Below are 22,413 nucleotides of genomic sequence, written 5' to 3' on the forward strand. Positions count from 1 at the left end.
CACGCTTTGATCTCACAAATGGAACAGTGAGCTGGCCTGCGCCTGAAGACCTAAGGGGTCTGCTGGGTTCGTACCACTGAAGGAGGTCCTTGATATATTTGGGTCCTAGCCCGTTTAGTGCTTTATATGTGTGCATTAAAATCTTAAAGTCAATTCTCTCACTAACTGGAAGCCAATGCAGTGATCTCAGCACTGGAGTGATGTGATCTGTTTTCTTTGTCCGGGTTAAGATTCTGGCAGCAGCATTTTGAATTAGTTGGAGTTTACAGAGTGATTTTTTTGTGAGGCCTGTGAAGATGCTGTTGCAGTAGTCAAGCTTGCTAAAAACAAATGCATGGACACGTTTTTCAAGGTCTTACTTCGACATAAGGTCTTTAATACGTGAGATATTTTTAAGATGGTAGTAGGCTGATCTGTTGATTGCCCTGATGTGGCTGTTAAAATTGAGGTCAGAGTCTACAATTATACCTAAGTTTCTTGCTTGACTTTTCGGTTCCAGGTGTGCAGAGACTTTCATTCTTAATTGAATTAAATTAAAAATGTTAAGTGTGTATTAAATATAGTAGTTTGCCTATAGGGTTACCAGAGGTCATATAGCAGAGAAATTCAAACCTTCACCCGGGTTACAGCGTCTCTATGGCAACAGCACCACACAAACAAGTGGGCTGCACAGGAGCTCGGTACCGTTAGCCTCTCTTCCTGGACTAATTACCGAGCCACTTCTTCTCCCTTTTGTAGCACGGAGGTGTTTTCTGTGCTATCACAGTAGCCATTTAAAACTAGCAGCAATGACGAAGAAGAAGGTCCCCAAAGTGAAGAGGGCGAAAGCCGGGTAAGTGCGTAACTTGTGTTTATGTGTAGGCTACACGTTGTAGGCCTACTGCATTAGCGTTCAAAACTCCAACTACACTTTGTATTTTGTCACAGAAAAGGAAAGAAAGAAAGCAAGCATGAGTCAAAAGCGGACAAAGAGTCTGACAGTGAAAAAGCCAAGGCCAACGCTGGGCTGTGGGAGCTGAGGTTAAAGGTCACCGAACAGTCGCTCGTGGAGTATCGCGAGGCCTGTCGGAAGTTAGCACGCGCAAACGAAGAGCTCACCAACCAATTGTATCGCGCAGAGAAAGACTCCATCGATATTACTGGCTTTCTGAAGAAACAAGATGCTGCTAAAGCGGAGAAGGTCATAAAAACACGTTATTTATGTTTGTAAAATAAACAAGATGAATGATTAACAATGTTTAACTGTTTTTAATCTGACTCATTTTGACAGATCAACGTGCTGCAGAGAAGCCTCAAAAATCAACAGGCACTTGCACAGGGGGAGCAAAACAAACTGGTGAGTTCATTTTTTTTTAAACGGTCACACAAAAGAAAAGCAATTTTAGCTTACACCAAACATGCTGTAGCTTGCTTTATCATAGCAGAATATGACATTGCTGTAATTTACTACTTTGAGCTACTTAAAGTAGTACAAATGTGCTGCGCTCGCTGTGTCTTAACAGCTGTCTTGTGTGCAATTATATTGGCATTCATTATGTAAGAAAACAACAACCAAACAAAGCAGCCATAAAACAAAAAGAACAAACCCTGACATTCCGACTTACTGGGTCTCTAATGCTATTTTAGATCCATGCTAGTGGCCAGCAGAAGAATTAAAAAGTGCTTGCATGGGGAAAGGGGGGTCACACTGCTGCTGGTCCTGATGTGTTAACCATCCATCAAAAGTCACACTTATCCTTACTCTAACAGTGTAGGTTGCGTAATAATACAATAAAGGAACTATTTTGACTCCATTTATCCTCACTGACCCCTGCTGCTTGTTGGTAAGAAGATCAAGCTATCAAACTGACATGACAACGTTCAAGTGGCTTTAACTGTTGCTACTTTTGCTAGCAGCTGTTTTCCATTTTCCAACTCTTACTTCATGCTGGTAAAATTGAGTCCAATAAGCTTCTGAGAAGGAAAAAAGAGGCACGGTCTGGACCAAGTTGTAACATCCCTATTTTAGACATGTATGGAACTGTCACATATGTCCAATAAGGGGGAAAGAACACTGTCATGTGGTTGACCCTCAACACGTGACTTCAAGGCTCGCTGTTCACAGCCCTTTTCTCATTTTGAGGTGATAATAGGGTTCATCTTGAAAATTGACTTAGCTAACAAAGAAGTTCCGTGAGCATGACCGCCTGGCTTTTGTCTCAGGAGAGACAAATTCAGCAGTAGTGTAATGAAATTCCGTCAGCCAAATAAAGAAAACGGTATATACTGCACGCCATGAGAAAAAGACAGAATGCATGCAAGACTAATCCCTTTTAACTCAAAACGGGTGCATATTTTGGGGTAGGTTGACCATTCGGTAGATCACACACACGGAGAATTGCTTATGATGCAGACCGACTTGCATCATGATTGGCACATTGGTGTAGATTAACATACAAAGTTATGTGAAGAATAACGATTAGGCCTAACGTTGTAATCAGAGGGATGAAAACCTCTAATTTAGTCGTCATGTACTTGTCTGTGGGTGGATGTTTTTCTAGGCTCTCATGACTTTGGTCATTTTGTCACATTTTTCTTCAGACTGGCTTTTCCACAGTAGCATCTTGAGGTATTCAGCTTGACTGGTCTGTGCTTAAGTTGGTTGGCAAATGGGTATGGCCTGTGTGAACTCTGGTATGAAAGTATTTTCTTTCCTTACCGATTCAAACTGCACTTATGGGAATTTTTCTGAAGCACTAGCTGGGTTTTCCTCAGTTAAAAGGCTTAGATGCAACACCCATCCAGTTTGGTCACCACCAAGTAATTGTTAAAACGAGGTGGAGCGCATCTTAATTCACAAAATGACTTTTCACAGATGTAAAGTTTCAGTTGGTCAAAAGTGCAGATCTTATCAAGTTTTGGTTTATGCTTTTCGGGTGTTGTTGATTTATTATCCAGCTTTTTTCTTTTTCTTTTAACTGTGCACAGATATGACAATAGTAATTGACAAAAATGATGTTAAAATCACACATTTTTCATTGAAATATGTTATAGCGGAAGGACCCTCATCACATGCACCCATGTCTCATCTTAGTATTTAGATGAGCAGCTGCATTTTGAGGGTTAAGGCATGCATTTAATACTGTTGTTATAATGAATGTATATGATTGTTTCTAACAGGTTGATGACTACACGAGGCAAATCAATGAGATGAAGGAACTGTTCAGAAAGAAGTCCAGTGACTTTAACATGATCCAAGATGGGATGAAGAGAATTAAGGAGTTTGAGAAGAGGAAAGCCCAGATGGAGCAGGAGCTCAGTGATGTGAGGAAAAACACTGTATAGACTTTTCTATTAAAAGCAGTTGTTCCATTTGTTAATGCTACTAATAACAATAAAACATTACTTGTTTTAGATTAGAGAAAGCATGGATCTTTCTGACAAGAAGCACAGGGAAAACCTAAACAAAGTGGAGTGCAGATTCTTCAAAGAAAAGGTGGGTCGAGTCTAATGATCCTACTCTGATCGATTTGGAAAAAACAGTGAAACAAAAGTGGTTTAAAAATAATTTGTGGAGACCTGGCCCACTGTTCATGGACAGATGACAGAAGATGTTATCCCAGGTGGAACAAGAAGTGATTTGTTTGCAAACTTCCCCGCAGGATCGCCTGGAGAAGGAAGCAGAGCGAACGATAGCTGTGGTGGTGGAGAGGGCCCACAATGAAGCCATTGTGTGAGTGTGTGTTTCCGCTTCCCCTCTCACGATCTCATTTTATTCTTTAAACTGCACTTTCGTGTTCTCAGAACTCAAAGGAAAAAAAATGTACTCACACAAGTGTTTATGTGTGTAAATATATATATAACTAGGACTAATGTTATTTCCTTGACCACACTTGGTCATGTGCAGATAGTGTACATCACCGCAGCCAATGATCGCATCTCCATCCCAGAGGAGAGTGTAATGTGTGTGGGGAAGCCCAGCGTTTATTACTTTTGAGGCCATAGGATGTGCATTTCGCCTCCGCTATGTTTAGTCATTTTTTGTACAGCTCATAAAGCATCAACATTGATACTGGTGTGGTGTGGTGCTGCCGCTCTGGTCTTAGTGTCAGTAATTGATTTAATTTTGAACCCACCCAGCTTGTCTTAGTCAAGTACATTGACCAACGTTTATGAAGAGGAACCGGAGAGCAAATATGTGCAACATGTTTAAAAATCTTCATATTAACACCAGGACAATTATTTCGTTTTTCCATTACTGCACATATTTTATTCCAATTCTATTTCTACAATTTCAGTCATATTCAATGTAAATACTGCTATATTTTACTATACTTGTTTAATGTTATTATAGTTCTCTTCAAATAGTTTTCGATCTGTGTTTTTAACTCTTGTTTTATTTGTATGTATGCACCACAACACCAAGTCAAAATCCTCGTATTTGTTAGCCAACCTGGTAATAAACCTGTTTATGATTCTGATTGAAATATCTTTTGGCGTGAAATAAAGATTTGTCAAAGGCTTTTTCTGTTTGTATCTATATAGGCAGTTGGACGATGCCTCGCGCTCTGTGTTTAAGGAGAACGTCCGTCTGAATGAAGCTCTGAAATACCACATAAAGGAGGCAGAGGACCTGCACGCTTTGACGCGTTCGACGGCTAAGGAAAAGGCCTCCCTGGAACTGGACAAGGCATGTTTGAACCAAAGGATAGCAAACAGTTGTGTAACTATTAAGCCCCGGCTCAGCTGTCCTTGGATAGAGGCCATTCATATCCATAAACTCATATTTTAAAATCATATTTTAAAATCATTTCAGCTATGAAACACTATTCAGACCTGTGCAGAATATATTCCAGGTGGTTTTCCCCTCGTGTTGTTTACTTGTCCTGACCCTGTGTATTTTGCTTGTGGTCCGTCTCCTACCCCCCCCACCTTCTGACTACTACCCAGCCTCTCGGTGGTCAGCGGTTGTGGCGAGTTTCCACTGGGGTATGGGTTCAAATTCAGTGGCTTCTCCCTCGCAGGCTTCTGGCACTGATTTCTTTAGACAAATAAATATTGGGCACATTAATCTCCCCCCCCGATGATGACAGTAAATGAAGGTTTCAAAATCCACTATGTTGAAATGTAGGCCACTCATGACAGCACAGGCGAGCACACAAACCATAATCTGTTTAAGATCTATGTTGGCATGGAAATGAAAGTCAGCTTGGTGTTCATGCATTTCACTACTTTGCTCTTCTGTCTACTCATGCAGAACGTGTTTGAGTTGACGGTAAAGAGAAACGCAGCTCAGATGGAGGCCCAAAAAAAGGAGATATCCAAGCTGAGGGCCAAGGTGGCTTCACTGGAGCATGCCCTCGAGCTTAAAGCTGAGGAACCTGAGAAACAGGAGGAGGAGGAGAAGGCTCTGGTCACCATTCAGGCCAGCCAGGTAGAACTAGATAAGCTGCAGAAAGTGCTTCACATGCGGGAGAGGGAGCTGGCGCACGTCAAGCGGCTGGCCAGCTCCATCGTGGATCAGCGCACAGAGCTGGAGCAGTTCTTCCATGAGGCTCTGGCTCAGGTGAAGCAGGAGATCATGGCCAGCAGGCAGCAATACAAAAAGGAGGCACTACAGGCTTATCGCCAGAGGCTAAAAGAAGCCACAGCAGGAAAGCTAAAGTTCCCGCCCATCCGCACCTTCCATAAAGGACCTCACAGTACCAACTCTGTCTATTCAGACCTGGAGGCGGCTGCAAGGTGGTAGGTCCCCCTCATCATTTCAGTGACCTAGCTCTGTGATATTTTTAACATCTGATGTTTGTCAGTGGTCATCTCACAACAACATGATACATTTTGTTCAATTAAAGTCTCTGTCATCCACCTGTTTTCAAGGACCCATCAACCAGACAGCAAGGTTGAAATCTCAGATCTCACTTGGGAGCAGAAGGAACAAGTGCTCAGGCTTCTCTTTGCTAAAATGAATGGACAGAGGGAAAGGTAATAAAACACTCCAATAATTATATTATGTTTTATTATGTAAAATCCGTGCTCCGCTCGAGTTATCACTCATTAACTTGATCCTAAATAATATTCTATAATCCACTTGTAATCCCTGAAAATGGCCTTGTGGATAAATTGCCTCAGAAGAACAAAGCGCAGTGACACCAAGCAGAAGCTCTGGCTGAACTTCTGGTGACTCCGCCCTCTTTTTAATGTTTTAAACAGCCATATTCTCAGCAGAAGAGGATACCATAAAACATCAGTTAGGCTTCGACCAATTTTCTTTTCCATCCAGCTGCTTAAAAAGAATGAAGAAAGAGTCTGGGCACAATAGTAAAAATAGGCCCCGCCACAGAGTCGTGTGCTTGGAAACAAACATCTGTTCACGTCCATTTGCTTTCAGCCTATTGGCCCCTCTTCACGTGCACTTGTTTGTTTTGTTCTTTGAACGCTTGCGGTTAGCGAGCAGCTGGTAACATGATTTTCAGAAAGGAGTGTGCAGGGGAGCTGGATGTATCGGGGTAGGGCAGGCAAAAGAAGATGTGTATTCATGTTACCAGTGGTCTGGCACCGGGTCCTGCAGAATAACAGAACATCTGGTGACCAAGTCCAAGTGTATTGTGTTGACCCAGTCTAACCCCGTTTCCAAGACGGCTGCAGGCCTGACTGAAGAGACACCAACGTGCTAAAACATGACTTCTTCACTCTGAGGGTCTGTGTTTAACTGCAACTCTGCATTTCCCCGATAGGAAAGACAGCCAACATATGGCTTTGTCTGCCTCCTCCGAGAAGAGGAGCCTTATTGCCAGCGATGCTGCCGGGTAAGACACCAAAGGAGTGTACGGGAATAAAAACGTTACCTCATACTTGCAGGTGTATTGGTGCCACATTCCATGTTTAGCTTAAAAAGCATTGGCTGTGAGAACACGAGTGCCTACGTGTGATTTGATCAGAAATGCACTTCAGCTTTACTTAACGATGACTGTCTTCCAGGATCAGAGAGGATCTCTCCCGGGCGACCTTCATCACCCAGGGGCCCGAGCAGCCCCCCAACCCCCTGCCAGATATACACACCACATGACCTCAGAGTGCCCTCTCCATGGCACATCACACTCTGGATTGTTTGCCTCCATGCTTCCCACAGAGTGCCAATCATGTGTGTAGTAGAATGGGAGTTGTTTGTTTGTGCTAATTATAAATATCTTACCATGCATGTATATATGGCCTGTGAGTACTCGTTCATACATGGAGGGTGTTTGAATTCTGTCACAACACATTTAGAAGATCTGTTCTTCAAAACAAAACAGTGCTCATACCGAAATGTGCATCAGATAAAAACAATCATAGGGATACAAAGCTGTGTCCATGGCAACCTTCATTTATGGTATAACACTAAAGTTTAATGAAGTTTACAAAGCTTTACTATCTGTTGTATTTAAGGAAATGACAGCCTCAGCTGTACAGATTATTTTCATTGTTAAAACCTTGGCTGCAATGGTTTACATTTACAGAGTTTCTATATATACATATCTGATATAAAGTATTTAAAAAATGAGATTATTATTTAACTTTTTAATACTAAAACTTCTACACATTAGAGTGTCTACTGTCTAGGTATTCTGGTTCATGGATGGAGTTAGCGTCCCATGGTCGGCATGGTAACAGCAGGACTTGTCAAGGTGGAATCTTCAGCTTTCCATTGTGAGGTGACAGTCTTGATCTGTGTGTAGAACTGGATGCCCTGTAGAGAACAAATAAAAATGTTTTCATCCAAACTCAGTCTGCTACAGTTGTGCATTTATGTAACTTGTACTGATAGGATGGGTTTGTTGTTTTCATACTTGTTTGCCATAGAAGTTCATGTCGCCTCTGAAGGATCCTCTTGATCCAGTAAAGGAGAACATAGGCAGTGGGACAGGGATGGGAACGTTGACTCCAACCTGCAGAAAACAAGAGTTTTCGCTATCATTTCTATAAGTGTAAGCTTTGTTATACAATTCCCCCCAAGTTTAAATTGCTAGTATGAGTAAGATGCAGCCTGAAAAGAGATGCGGTATATCCATGCCGTTTAAAAAACAAGCTAACATGATCTCACTAAACAAAGCTGTGGCTTATATTCCCAGTTCTATCTTATGAAAGGGAAGAAAAACTAAATAAAAACATTTTGTTATGAAGGAAAAGGAGGCACAGCATTGTTTGTTTAGAATGTTTAAAAACAGCGGGAATAGGTCTGGACGCACTTTTGGCGAAGGTGCAGGGTAAAAAAAAGAAAAAGTTGTTTGTTGCATCGAGGTTTGAAGCGGAGAACGGCACACGGCCTGCGCAGCATTCCCCGACATGTGAACAGCAAACAGGGCATAACTAAGGCTCCACAGGCAAACAAACAGGGCAAAGGCTGGCCGTATTTATGCCTGGTCGTTGAACAGCAACCGAGGAATCCCTTTTGATTCAATTAAAGATTTCCCTCTTGGATACCACCTGGATGTTTCTATGTCCCCCTGTCTTCTATTAACGGACACATATTTGCTGTAGCTATTTGTGTCTTTACCGGTGGGGAAGTGGAGGTAAGGGGGATGCCGAATGTGTGTGTATTAGGTTAGGGGCAAACAAGGCTATACTTGACATGGAAAATAATAGTTCTTTTCAATGTGTGTAAAGGTTTTCAAACAGAAATGTGATGCGCTCTCCCCTGGAGATGCTGCATAGACATGACAGAGGGATGTGAATGTCTCCTTTCTCCCAAAACAGAGGAACACATTTGGAGGCTGCAGCCACTTACCTGGCCCACATCCACCTCGTGAGTGTATTTGCGTGCAGTGGCGCCATTTGTGGTGAAGATGGCTGTGCCGTTGCCATAGGGGTTATTGTTGACGATGTTGATGGCATCGTCCAGAGTCTCTGCTTCGAGAACAACCAACACAGGCCCGAAGATCTCTTCAGTGTAGCACTTCATCTGAGGCTGGGAGAGCACAGAAGAACCGGTTTTACTGGCAGTTTAAAGAGGTTTGTACTAATGTGCACATTAAGACATTACACCCACGTACTGTGACATTGCCGAGGATGGTGGGACCCACAAAATTGCCATTCTCGTAACCCTTGACCTTGACGTTTCGGCCGTCCAGGAGCAGCTGGGCTCCCTCGTCCACACCGCTCTGGATCAGACTGCAGACTCTCTCCTTGGCCTGCGGAGAGATCAAAGGCCCCACGTCTGCCCCAGGCTGGTCTCCTAGCGGGGCCCCATAAACAACCAGCTATAAGGTTTCATACCATGGCATTTGTATGATGTGAGCACATAAGTTGACGCTGACATTCAAATATGTCTTTTGCTACAAACACGCAAAACCAGGACGAGGGGCACCCTGAGGCACTCCCTCAAAAATTGATAATTAAGGGTTTCCTGTGTACTACAAAAATAAGAGTCCGTATCACTGCAGGCAGGGATAATCATCTATTTTACTCCGCATCCCTTCTCTCGAAGGGACTTGATGCTCTGAACCGCTATTTAGGTCTTGGCCGCAGATCTGGCCACACATTTGCAGCAGGGCTGACTAAATGAGCTCTCGCTCCCAGCGGACTCCAATGTAAAGTTACAGCACGGCAAAAGGAGAGAGGTGTGGTTAAGGCAGCGTGGGTGGCCCCTAATTGACTAAACCGAAGGCCCTCGGGGGGAACAAGGGCTCGGGAGAGACAGATGAAGATCGGGTGATGGGGTGCAGTACCTGCGTTCACGCGCAGAGCCTTAGAGCGCTCCACCAGCTCCGGCAGCCAGCTGCGGGCCTCGCCCACCAGGATGGCCGTGGACAGAGCCATGCAGCGCTGCCCCGCTGCCCCGAACGCTGCACCAACCAGCTGGTTCAGAGTGTTCTCCTTGTTGGCGTCAGGCATCACCACACCATGGTTCTTGGCTCCCTACAGTACAAGACAAGTGGTTAGCCAGCTGCTGTTTAATCTCTTTACAGCAGCTGGCTAGTCACAAATCAGAACATAATATTAGGAAAATTAGGAAATTATGTACAAACACGGAAATGCTGTATAGTAAATGTGACATTTCAGTCCATAAAATAGATTCAGTTGACTGACATAAATAGATGGAACATTTATAATTGTGGCTCTTGAAGTAGATGCACAGCTGGAGTCTCATCTGTACAGCTGATAGAGAGGAGGAATACAAAATGATCATCTGTTGGCCAATGCTGCCACCTGCTGGACATTCACAGCATGTGTTGGACTCTCGTTTGATACTCACCATGTTCGACTGGACCCTCTTGCCATTTTTAGAGCCCCTCTCATAAATGTACTCCCCCGCTTGATTGGAGCCAACAAAGCTGATTGCCTTGATGGCCGGATGGTCGCAGATGAAATTCACAGCTGTGAAAGAAAGACAGCTGCTGTAATAACTGAAATATCTATTTAATAACGACAGTGATTAATAAGTGATATTTAAAAGTGTGTATCCGCATTAGAGTATATGACAAAAGAAGAAAAATTGTATTTATTGAAGGATCAATAAATAATAATAAAAAGGCACTGTCGATCAAAATCTCAACATATTTATTTTCTGTGGAAAAACTAAGATTAAAGAGAAAAAGCAACAAAAACATTTTTGCCATGCATAAAATGGTAAATAATAGAATGTTTCAATAAAAACTCATCAGAAGCTTTCTGTTTAGTCGTAGATTAACAAATAACCAGTAATTAGCCATATTTTCAATAAGGAAATTGATTTGTTTGGATTTGCTAAACGTCAGAGGGGTCAAAGGTCATTGTGTCTCTGTACCATCATTACCTCTGATGCTTAATAGACTGAAGTTTCAGACAGAGATTATGTATATCATGTTTCCACGTGAAAATGTCAAGATGTCACATATTTAGTAAATGTGGCCTTAATCATCTGCCCTATACAATAAGTTCTGACAGTAACTAAAGGTAACAGAGACCAACTCTCACCGTCGTGTTGGCCGTGGATGAGGTTGAGTGTCCCGTCCGGAGCTCCGGCATCCTGTATCATCTTGGCCAGCAGCATGGCGCAGCCCGGCACCCGCTCGGACGGCTTCAGCAGGTAGGTGTTGCCAGACACCATGCCCATAGGGAACATCCAGAGAGGGATCATGGCGGGGAAGTTGAAGGGTGCAATGCCAGCACACACCCCGATAGGCAGGCGGTAAGTGTGGGTGTCCATGTCTTTGGTGATGGAGGGCAGGGTCTCACCGAGCATCAGAGAGGTTATGCTGCAGGCGTGCTCCACAACCTCTGCAAAAACAGTAAGCAGATGTATTTGTAGCATCCAAACTGTGTGTGTGAGTGTAAATTATCTGCTTTACTGAGACAAGTATTGAGTGTGTTGACTGTGTGGAAGTCCAGACAATGTCTAATGATTTAATAAGAGATTAGGCTTCCTCAATGTAGAATATATTGTTCTGGTGAAATGAGTGAAAGCTGAATCAGATATATTTCAACAGTCAAAAAAATAATTCCATATTAATCACACATTAATAACCAGCAATCACTTGTGGCAATCATTCAAAGGCTTCAGAAAGAAACTGCCCTTTGTTCTGGTTTAGTATCACTTATTAACTACTCATGCAACCACAAACTGAAAGCCTGCCTAAAATGTAGCATGGCTTAAACGCTTACATATTTGTTGCACTTTGTAAAGGTGCAATATGTGCACGTGTGTCCGTGTGTGTGTGAGTGAGATAAGCTTACGCAATCCTCTGAACACATCCCCCTCTGCATCTGCAAGAGTCTTGCCCTGTTCCAGTGTGATCGACTTGGCAAGTTCTTTCTGAAACAAAAGTTTGAGCCCTTTTTATTCCTTTTCTTAGATGTTATCTGAACTACAGTTTTATTATACAGTTTAAACAGCAGGCTCTGAACTAATGTGGAAATGTTCAAAAAGCAAATTTGCAAAAAGTAGTGAATTCAAACTTCAAGTTGAACAGTCCTAAATGGTAATGTCTTGTTTCCAGTTGCACCGTATACACTCTGACTTACAATGTTGTCCTTGATAATTTGCTGATAGCGCAGAAAGACCTGCTGCCGGGCCAAGATGGAGGTCTCAGACCAGGAGCGATAAGCTCTGGAGCAAGAGTCCACGGCAGCCAGCATCTCCTCCTGGGTGGCTTTGGGTACTCGGGTGATCACCTCGTTGGTAGCCTGCAGAGGAGACAAAAAAGGAACGTGTAAATGTAGGTTATTATTCTAAAGATTACTTTTTTCAACCTGCAGGGAATGTTGGAGTTAATTCACATTAGGTAACAGGTCAATCCTAGCATATGTTTAACTTAGATATGTGAGCTTTCCTACACTTGCAGGTCCCCATTCAACCCTTAAGAAAACATTTATGATTTTTAGGGGATGACTTGTAATCCAAGTGTTGCTGAAATGTAATAAATATTCCCCTATGACAAACAGTTTTTTGTTATAACATGTTTTTTTCATAATTCTAAATTAATTTTGATGTGTCAATACGCAATGAAAGATAATGGGAATGTGCTTTTATAGATAGGCCAAATACAGATTTCTACATTTGAAACATTTTCTAAAAGTTATTGGAGGATGCTCAACTTCTAAACCCAGTTTATACCAACAGGCAAGGACATTATCTAACACGTGAGATTAAGCAACTCCATAGATGTTGCTGTTTAAACCATGTTTGAGCTACCAAACCACAGTTTAGCATAACGATGTACAGTACAGTTTCTTGATCCAGGACAGGTGGAGTACTTACAGGATTGTGTATATCCAGCCATTCTGAGGTTTTGGATTCAACAAACTTCCCATCAATGAATAGCTTGGTGGTGGGCTGTGGGGAGGAATGTAACATCATGTATAGTTGACCTTAAAGATAGCAGGTTAATGATCAATGTATGAGATTTGATGTAAAGTGTAATTGCAGCCTGACAATTAAGTGTAAGCTGTTCTCAACTCACCACTGAGGAGTAGCACATGCGGCCAACTTGAAGTGGGACCTGAGAAAGAAACACAGTAGGATGTCTGAATTTACAGATGCAATGAATATCATCCACCTGTCTAAAACAATAATCCTAGGTTTGGCTACATACTTTGTAAAACGTTTAATACACATAACCAGCTCCTTCCAGTTGCAGACTTTTAGACTGTGTTGGCAGACTGGAGGCTCACAAGATTAATGAGCAACTAGGCCTATGTGTGTGGAGACAGAAATGGCTTGAGGACAAAGTCAAGTTTATGGAAGTAGAGTGAAATCAAATGTCAACACAGAATAGTAAGCCACTTGCTTCATACTATAAATCATCTCATTAAAGTTGATGCATTATCAAAATGTCACATAGAATATCTTCTAAAGAGAAGTTAATCTGTGAAACAAATGCCTAAAGCAACCCAGAACTAAATCCTGCAGCACATGATTTACTGTAGGCTACTGTAAACAAAGCGTGCCGTCAAACCTCCCTGCGTTATTTGCAACTGAGGGGAGAAATAAACCATAAAATACTTTGATATCTTACCTTTAGCGCTGATCTTAATGCGGTGGTCGCCATAATGGACTACGAACTTGTTTGGTCCAACTCCGCAGGTAGGATGGTGGCCAGCCAAAAACATGCAGCTATCTCCCTCACTGACATATATTACCAGTGGGCGGGCTTTTACAAAATCCAAGCTTGCTATTCGCTCCATGGTCGCACTTCCACGAATAGTGGAAGTCTGATTGGTCAACTGTGGGTGCGTTCTATCAAATCGCTAGATGAGGAATTATATAATCCCGCCTCAACTCTGAAACTCGACTTTTCATTGGATAAAACGCATTCACGTTAGTTACGCAACCGGGAGCTGAACTGTACCCCCACAGTGCTGCTAAAACTCAGGAAAGCTACTAGCTTTAGTCAGACTGAGAGCGACGGAGATTTGCCTCTTACCCGAACAATGTTGAATGTCATGACATGTTATTAGTGAACGTAAGAGACTGGAAGAGGGACTGCTCTGTTAAATGTGAAGGACATCATCGACGTCTAAGCAGCACAGCTTATCCTGAACATTAATGCGATAAAGTTACCACAGCCACAACAATGCACTTGTCCTTAGTTTGCCTCGCCAAGGTAGCCTACTGCTATTCCACTGTTAGCTGTTTGCAAAGTGTGTGTGCACCAAATGAAGGCCAGATGTTGCTTAGTCATGGGCCAAAGAGTAAGTAGGAGGGATTTTAGGAGCACATCCCATTGGCTACTGGAGGATGATGTTAAACTGTAGAAAAACTGCAGTAGTGGATTCAGTATAGTTTAGTTAAAACTCGAGGAAGATAGCTATGGCAACTCAAGACAAGGTGAACCAGGAGACACAAGAAACGGTAACTATGTAATGCGATTTCCAAATAGACTAAAGTTTCTGTTTTGTTTTGTTTGTAGCCTGTTCTTCATGGATACTTCAGAAGTTCCTGCTCCTGGAGGGTTCGCATTGGTAAGTTATGTCAAGGAATCTGACAATGTAACTTGACGCATTTTCAATTCAACAATGTAATCATTTATTATTTGTGCATCAGCTTTTGCTCTAAAAGGCATTGAATATGACCAGGTTCCAATCCATCTGATCAAAGATGGGGGTCAGCAGGTACAGTTTACACACACGATAAACCTCAATGCAGAAATAATATATTGTTTGTGACAATTAACGTTTTTAGTCTAACCAAATTTCTTTATTTGCTCAAGCATACTGAACAGTACAAGACATTAAACCCCATGCAACAAGTGCCTGCAGTTGAAATTGATGGCATCACCCTTTCTCAGTCAGTGAGTCCCCAAATGCTTTTACCTACAGTATGTAATCCTATAAAACACATGTTATTTAACCAACTTGAAAATGACTGATAATGGTTTCTTGCCCACACAGCTGGCAGTGATCCAGTACATTGATGAGACCAGGCCAGGGCCTCCACTTCTCCCTGCAGACCCAAAGAAACGTGCCCAGGTCCGGATGATAAGTGACATCATTGCCTCTGGTATTCAGCCTCTGCAGGTGAGAAGACAAATTAGGGTATAGTCAGACTAAAGCAGAAAGTTCAAACACTTATTGAGCTGCAAGTTCAGGTGTGACATTTTCTATAAAGGTCACAACACATGTTACTTAATAATGAATGTCTGTACATTTTCAGAATTTGCACGTGATTCAGAAGATGGGAACAGAAAAGGTGCAGTGGGCCCAGCACTTCATTGATCGAGGCTTTCAAGGTAGGTAGAGGCCCATCTTCTAAAAAATACATAAGCACCTCATTCTAAGATTCATCAATTTTCATTTGCAATATGAACATCTGTTTCAGCTCTTGAGCCCCTTCTGAAGCAAACAGCAGGAAAATATTGTGTAGGTGACGAGGTAAGAGGCACAACTAATTTATTTTTGATTGATCAAATGTATATGTATTATGATTGTTGTTGTATACATATTTGAATAGTTTGCAATACTATTTGACTTATATTAATCCTGTTACCTATAACCTGACAGAGGCTTGAAATAAGCCCGGTTGGTTTTCCTTCTGTTCCTGCAATGTGTATCTTTCTATATAATATATCATTTCATTCTGAAAACATATTGAAGCTTTACAGCAGTGTGATAAACAGACTTATTGTTTACCTTTCAGATATCCATGGCAGACATCTGTCTGGTCCCACAGGTCTACAATGCAGAGAGGTAGGTGATCAGAAATGTCATTAAAACCGATACATATACCAGATTAACACTCAGTCTTCCTGAACAATTAGTAATCAACATGAATTTCATTGCAACAAAAAGGCAATAAAAAAAAGGGATCATTACTATATATATATTTGATTTTCATCACTTTTTTAAATTACCTTGTTTACGTGCCATTAGTTGCTTTGCTCAACATTAAACAGGCTACATAGAAGCATGACCCCCATCTGTCTTTAATCTCTACAGGTTCAAAGTGGATGTCGAGCAGTATCCAACTATCAAAAGGTTGAATGAAACCTTACTTGAGATTGAAGCTTTCAGAGTGAGCGGCCCGTCCTGCCAGCCGGACACACCCGAGGACCTGCGAGCATAGAACAACTCAGCAGCTTAAAACAACTTTGTAATAGTCATTTGTAAAAAATAAAGATGCTTTGGAAATAATCACATTTTCTTTTGTGTTAGATTAGAAGACAAGAAAACTTTGAGTTAAAAAATATTTATTGGCATTTCATGTACATTTCCATCAGTTTACTCTCAAATAAATATTGATATGTGGAGATAAGGTACAGGACATAGTAATGTACAAAACATGCAGAGCAGAGATATTTGTTATTCAAAGTTCAAAACCTCTAAGCTTACTGCTTTGAGAGTATTGACTGGAAGAGGTATGTATGTTTTTAAAAAGACACACAAAAAAAAGTAACAATAGCAGAAGATCACATCATGCTACAATTATATGAAGTAAAGACAAACAACCAAATAGAAAGACATATAGATACAAACACTTATTTCTGTCATGGCAGACCACAGCATCCTCTACCGTTTAAAAAAAATAAACAATTGTCCCGAATGGGTTTCTTCCCATCACTTGTCCCCAGGGATCTCCACTGTGCACTTGACTGTGTCCTTGTAGAAAGTACCAGAGCAATCTGATCCACCGAACACAAGCACTCTGCAGTAGACCCTGACATTTTCCTTGTTCCCTGCGTATGTCAGGATGGAGCAGCCCAACGTTATCATGCTGTGTCCTGCACGAGGCTTGGAGCACAGCAGGGGAGACGCCACTGAGCTCCACATGTTGGTCTCTGAGGAGAAATCAAAGCAGTTTATTTGTGAAACCTTAAATAAGTGTGACTTAAAGTAAAGGGCACAACACCAACTTTTGTTTACATTATGATAATATGATGAGATGGAAGGGACACAAACTCACTCGTGTTGAAGATATGGACATCCTGCAGAGCTCCAATTGCACTGCAACCTCCACTGACTAAAATCCTGTCGTCTGAAACTGGTAGAGCTGCATGAAACCTGTTCATGGAAAGGCAAGGACTATTTGTATGTGAAGCATAATGGTTCCTTAGCCAGTGGCAGTTTCTAAACAAAATGTAAACTATTACTGTTAGTATTCATATTGAGCCAAAAATAAATCGAACAGAATGCAGAAAGATGGTATTATTTTATCATTGAGGATTATATCTTGTGTAAAAAAGACATGAAGTTCAAATGAGTTCTGCTTAAAAACCAGATGGCTACATTGATGACAGCTCTCAAGTTTGATTTGTCCTGCACTTACCCTCGGGGCAGCGGTGGCATATTCCCACTCTTCACAGCTGTGTACTCCATGAGGCCTTCATTTAAAAAACAGAATACACATTTTTATCAGTTTCTGAACAAGAAATGTTGCCCTAACAGAGCCACCAAATCTTCATCTTACCCAGATCTAGAACATGGAGATCGTTAAGGTAGGTAGCAGTCTTCCGTCCACCAAATATGATCAACTTATTTGACAGCAGTGTAGCCGAGTGCCTGTTTGATACAAAAATAAGCATGGGATCAATATACTAAGAAACAGCATTTGAGGAGGACAGCGAATAGTGTTTTTTTTAAAAAGGATACTGACCCAAACCGAGGCAGAGGTCTGTCCCCATCCACAATCGGCTGGTACCAGAGTTCAAACTCTGGGTTAAAGATGTACAGAACATTGCTGCAGGATTTATCCACGGAAGAATGGCTCGGCTGAACTCCACCGAAGACAAACAGCTCTTTCTTGTAAAAGGCTGCCGAGTGATACGCCACATTTGGAACATTCCCCTTTGCCTAAAAAGGGGGTTAATGCATGACAAACCAAAAGAAGATTGAACAACTATACATCTGCTTTAGTATTTGACTGAATATCAGACTGCAACTTGCAGCAAACCCACAGTGACAAGCCTCCACGTCCAGGACAGAGTGTTAAGGATGTAGAGCTCATTGTAGCGCTGACCCTCCCTCAGACCACCGTAAACAAACACTGACTTGGAGTCTGGGTCGTATGTCGCAGAGTGTCCTCGGGCACATAGTGGCACGGATCCAGAGGAGGAGGAGTTAATGGGAAACCAGAAGTCACTGTCTGGAAAGAGGTCAACAAGGACTTTATGGCTTTCCATTTTATCTTCATTCGTCCTCTGCATATAGTAAGCAATAAAAAAAACAAACGGGTAATTAACAAAACTCCACTGACCTAACTCCAGTTTCCACAGGGAGTCCTTGCAGTGGTTTTGACCTGCTGTCTCCCCTCCGATGAGGATGGCTGTGTCAGGGTCGCTCAGACACATCGTATGGCTCCAGCGCATTGATGGACACACTGAAGCTAAAATCACAAGCTCCGTCAAAATCCATTCTTTGCATTAAAATGTGACTGTTACGTTTTCTGACCTTCTCTGTTGTCATTCTTTATCTGCACAGTCATTTCCTCCGTGCTGTTCATCCTGGACAGCCTGATTTTATTTGGGGATGAAGGCTGGTCTGCGTCCTCCACGAGGCTCTCCGTGTCCTCCTCAGTGCTCCATGTCAGGTGGCCTCTCTTACTGATAACTGTCCGTCTGGGTGTCTTATCCTACATCACAGATTAAGTCACTCATCTTGCATGCAGATATTAAAATACTCTTGACCAAGACTCTTACCGTAGGCCAAACTCTGGGTGCATCTTCAATAGTGGACTCACTGGTGTCAATTCTATTAACTTGAATGTCAGCATCAGAGCAAACACTATCCACCAACAATTGTGACAAGTTGGTAGTTATCTGCAAGGCAGGAACAATAATGAAATATTGTAAGAAACAAGTAGATTACGGCAAAAACAATTGTGAGCATATTATCTCACCGTTTCATTTCCAGCGTTTTGGGGTAACGTGCAAGAGAGATCAGTGGTATCGTGCTCTTCTGGCATTCTAAATGTCCTTTGAGCCAGACCAGTGCTGCTGAAGGCGCTGGATTTATCCTGGGGCTGGTCACAAGTCTTAGGAGGAATAAGAAAAAACAGTCTCATAATAACCCAGGAAGTAAATGAAGCATGCCTTCTATCTCTAGAAAATGTATCTTCAACCAATAGTGTTGGTATCAGTCAGGTATAAACAGTATGTTTTAGATGGTAGATTAACAAAGTACATTTAACCAGTTAAGCCCCATGCTCCCGGGCATTTTTCTGAAATAAGGTCCCATGGAGGCCCACCGGAAAGGGAGGGACTTCGCCTCTCTATTAGCTGCTACTATAGAGAGGCGTAGTCCCTCCCTTTCCGGGGGACCTCCATGGGACCTTATTTCGGAAAAAGTATGTATTGAAGTCAATGGCGAGAGAAAGATTATCTTTCGATCCCGTTTGAATTGTGCCACGAATTATACATAATGTTTGTCAATTTAAAAGATAATTTTGTAAGTAAAAAAAATAAAAATGTGTCTTAAAACTGGGAAGTAACACTTTTTTTTGTGTGAAACCGCTCAATGAACTACATCTCCCGTCTCGCACCACACACCAAGACAGCCGTCACGCTGATTTCCCATCATCAAAAACACGTGGGTTTGCTATCCTGGCTCCAAAATGGTGGAATGAGCTCCCCATTTAAATCAGGACAGCAGAAAGCCTGCACATCTTCCGGCGCAGACTGAAAACTCATCTCTTTCGACTCCACTTCGAGCGATAGAATTACTAACAAACTGCTAACAGAGCACTTATATACTAATAAAGGACTGGCTTATCTATAGCCAGATGAGTAGCACTTGAAATGTTTGGCTCTATGAAACCTGATGTACTTAGGCCTATATGATTCTGTTTTCTTCAAGGTTGTGTCTTCCTGGTCGCATGTACTTATTGTAAGTCGCTTTGGATAAAAGCGTCAGCTAAATGCAATGTAATGTAACGTTGGCACATTTCACTTCTTTCTTTCAGAATGAGGCGAAAAGTATTAAACGACGTTAACATCACTACAAGTCTGGGCATGTTGAGAGCTGGACACACACAAGGGGAGTTAGTTGGTTCGTAAGAGGCGGAGCCAACATGTGGGACCGGGATTCAGGGATTTGTAGTCTTTCTAGTTGCGTATTTTTCATAGTCTTATATTTCAACAGTTTTACGACAAACTGACTTTTTGATATGGAAATTATTTTTTAAGATTGACAAACATCATATGTGTAATTCGTGGCACAATTCAAACGGGATCGGAAGATAATCTTTCTCTCCCCATTGACTTCAATACATAATTTTTCCGAAATAAGGTCCCATGGGTCGGAAGCAGATGGGCGGGACTTCGCCTCTCTATAGCTAGAGTGTATGACAGCTTCCGGTATTGGGCATTCTGGCTACGCATCACTCATTCACCAATGGGTAATGTTTAGATGGATTTTAGGAACTTCCCCTCGATTCTATTGGCTCTAACGATTAAAAAGAGGTGTCAATCAAAATCGACCGAGGGGGCCAGAGATATGGAAAATGCACCCAAATGAGCCCAGAAGTGGTTTTTTTTTTCTAAATCTAAAAAAAAAAAAGAAGTAAAATGTCACTTATTTTGCATCAATCTTGATACAGGATACTTATTATATGTTATAGTTTGGATTCCTAAAGCTTTTAGTCTACTATCCCATCATTCAAGGGTGGTTTTCACTATAAAGTAATGTTTTATTTTTTGGACGAACACTATAAATGTACCTTTTTTTTTTACTATGTTCAATTTTAATTTAAAATAAAAAAATTCTATATTGATTCTGACTTTTAATGTACCCCTTTTAGAAGTGAAGATATAGTCAATTGTTCTGGGAATGTCATTTTCGAGCCTGAGGCCTGAAAAACAGGCTCGGGGGCATAACTCCATTTTAGGCAACTTGTACTTTACTACATTTTAGAGGTAAACATTGTTCTTTTGACTCCACTATATTTATCTGACAGCTGTAAGTTACTTTAAAAAATATAACAGTTTTTATCCATTTTCTGTTCAGTGAAAACCACATCTTCAGATCTTTTTGTGATAATTCTAAGGAAACATTATATCCTAAATTGGGAGATAAAATGATCCTGCTTTACAAGTTAAATATAGCATTTCAAAACACTTGGATCAAAGATTCTTCATCAAAGCTTAAACTAGCTGACAGTATAAAAAAAAAGTAAAAAAATAGACCCGACCATAAAGATCTACAGCAGTAAAATGCACAACACACAGCAGAATCATTAATCTAAAAACATTATATAATTGTAAAACATTGGGACCATTTTACAACCCTATCAACATGTTCTACTTAAACATGTTGCTGATAACACTTGCATATTTTTATATTAGTAAGGTTTTAAATGCAGGTTTTTTTTTTACTTGTAGTGGAGTATTCTTATGCTTACTTCAGTAAACTATTTTGATTCCTTCCTGCACTTAAACATATTAATTGTGTTTTTTTAATCTTAACATGAACTGGTGACAGTTATTACTTACCTCTTCACACACTGTGAGCACAATCTTGCCATAAACTCCTCTCCTGCCTCTCGCTGCTGCGACTGTGACAATGTCAGGGCTCCAGTCCCCCTCCCAGATCAGGCACCTGAGTTCAAAGTACATTTTTTACACATTTAGACTGTATAAAGACTAATATTAAGATGTAGACTTGCTCTCCACAAACCTCTCTTTGGGAGACAAAGTTCCAATCTTCTGGGCTGGTACTTCTGCACTGACCAGAACATCTACCGAGATTGTGGTCTCGCTGCTTTTCCATTCTCCAAGACCGAAGATGACCAGGTGTTTGGGGAGAGGCAGTGGGATGTGGACCTGAAAGCAACTTCGGTTGGATTTCCTGCGGAGGGCGAGACACGCGACGACATGTTAGAATTGGGGTTTTAGGCGTGTAAACTGCTGTATGAAGGGTTTCCAAAAAGGCTACCTGATGAACTGACGGGGAGCGTCACGCAGGGAACAAAGCACATAAAAACTCAGCCTCCCCATGTTGTTTCAGATACCTTCAGAGCCCTGCAGCAGATACTGAAAAGTTTGGTGCCACCTGAAGCATCGGTAATCACTTCTGATTGGCTGAGGGGCGTTGTGAAGACGAACAGCTGAGACAGTAGGCCAATTAATGTATTAATTAACACCTGCGAAGTTCCGCTGTGTCTCTGAACACTATGCAATAATGAATTAAAAAGCTAAACATGTTTTCAGTGAGTAAAGTATTGCCTCACCTGTATTGGCTGATGAAGTGGAAATAGGGCTAACTGGAATTAAAGAAAGGACACACTAAAATATATACACAACAAAATAGCCAGATGACTTAAAGATATTTGCACCTGTATAACAATGTCAGCCTTATATTTATCTGAGGAAAAAACAGAATACAGCTATTTGTGTAGAGGAATAGGCTTGTAATGTTCAGTTTATGGTTCACCGTACGAAGAGATTTTTTTAATGAGCTTGCATTGTCATTTTTTGAGCTGTGTTTTAGGTTTCATTTACATTTGTAATGATTGGTGTTAAATAAAGCATGTATAAAGTTATATTTATG

The 22,413-nt window shown here is 41.5% G+C and overlaps 4 protein-coding genes across 6 annotated transcripts; 2 read left to right on the plus strand and 2 right to left on the minus strand.

Moving 5' to 3' along the window:
* Nucleotides 1-625: 625 nt before the first annotated feature.
* LOC117467889 (basal body-orientation factor 1-like) lies at nt 626-7,183 on the plus strand. Of its 2 annotated transcripts, XM_034111801.2 has the most exons (11): nt 629-832; nt 928-1,180; nt 1,271-1,336; nt 3,160-3,303; nt 3,395-3,475; nt 3,642-3,712; nt 4,525-4,669; nt 5,237-5,724; nt 5,857-5,961; nt 6,714-6,785; nt 6,958-7,183. In XM_034111801.2, exons 1-11 carry the CDS (start codon nt 789-791, stop codon nt 7,043-7,045), a joined length of 1,557 nt encoding a protein of 518 aa, XP_033967692.1. In that variant the 5' UTR covers nt 629-788; the 3' UTR covers nt 7,046-7,183. The 2 variants fall into 2 exon arrangements, with proteins under 2 accessions (XP_033967693.1, XP_033967692.1); XM_034111802.2 differs by lacking the exon at nt 6,714-6,785 and having other exon boundaries at nt 626-832.
* Nucleotides 7,184-7,326: 143 nt separating this feature from the next.
* LOC117467888 (methylmalonate-semialdehyde/malonate-semialdehyde dehydrogenase [acylating], mitochondrial-like) lies at nt 7,327-13,558 on the minus strand. Its single transcript, XM_034111800.2, has 12 exons — nt 13,452-13,558; nt 12,897-12,935; nt 12,695-12,769; nt 11,959-12,120; nt 11,671-11,749; nt 10,912-11,214; nt 10,211-10,332; nt 9,684-9,873; nt 9,009-9,190; nt 8,744-8,923; nt 7,806-7,904; nt 7,327-7,705 (listed from the first exon to the last, which is right to left on the minus strand). The coding sequence occupies exons 1-12, from the start codon at nt 13,482-13,484 to the stop codon at nt 7,601-7,603; spliced, it is 1,569 nt and encodes a 522-aa protein (XP_033967691.1). The 5' UTR covers nt 13,485-13,558; the 3' UTR covers nt 7,327-7,600.
* Nucleotides 13,559-13,787: 229 nt separating this feature from the next.
* gstz1 (glutathione S-transferase zeta 1) lies at nt 13,788-16,065 on the plus strand. 2 transcript variants are annotated; one of them, XM_034110787.2, is made up of 9 exons: nt 13,788-14,039; nt 14,346-14,397; nt 14,480-14,547; nt 14,646-14,726; nt 14,827-14,952; nt 15,089-15,164; nt 15,254-15,306; nt 15,572-15,621; nt 15,871-16,065. In XM_034110787.2, the coding sequence occupies exons 1-9, from the start codon at nt 14,010-14,012 to the stop codon at nt 15,995-15,997; spliced, it is 663 nt and encodes a 220-aa protein (XP_033966678.1). In that variant the 5' UTR covers nt 13,788-14,009; the 3' UTR covers nt 15,998-16,065. The 2 variants fall into 2 exon arrangements, with proteins under 2 accessions (XP_033966678.1, XP_033966679.1); XM_034110788.1 differs by lacking the exon at nt 13,788-14,039 and adding an exon at nt 14,046-14,263.
* Nucleotides 16,066-16,134: 69 nt separating this feature from the next.
* Nucleotides 16,135-21,939, minus strand: LOC117467263 (rab9 effector protein with kelch motifs). Its single transcript, XM_034110785.2, has 13 exons — nt 21,799-21,939; nt 21,541-21,711; nt 21,357-21,462; nt 18,767-18,901; nt 18,567-18,686; nt 18,319-18,499; nt 18,125-18,253; nt 17,826-18,013; nt 17,525-17,721; nt 17,339-17,430; nt 17,198-17,252; nt 16,835-16,932; nt 16,135-16,709 (listed from the first exon to the last, which is right to left on the minus strand). The coding sequence occupies exons 1-13, from the start codon at nt 21,858-21,860 to the stop codon at nt 16,489-16,491; spliced, it is 1,755 nt and encodes a 584-aa protein (XP_033966676.1). The 5' UTR covers nt 21,861-21,939; the 3' UTR covers nt 16,135-16,488.
* Between the last annotated feature and the right edge of the window lie 474 nt (nt 21,940-22,413).

This window comes from Pseudochaenichthys georgianus, chromosome 22 (genome assembly GCF_902827115.2).
Source record: "Pseudochaenichthys georgianus chromosome 22, fPseGeo1.2, whole genome shotgun sequence".
NCBI classification, from domain to species: Eukaryota; Metazoa; Chordata; class Actinopteri; order Perciformes; family Channichthyidae; genus Pseudochaenichthys; species Pseudochaenichthys georgianus.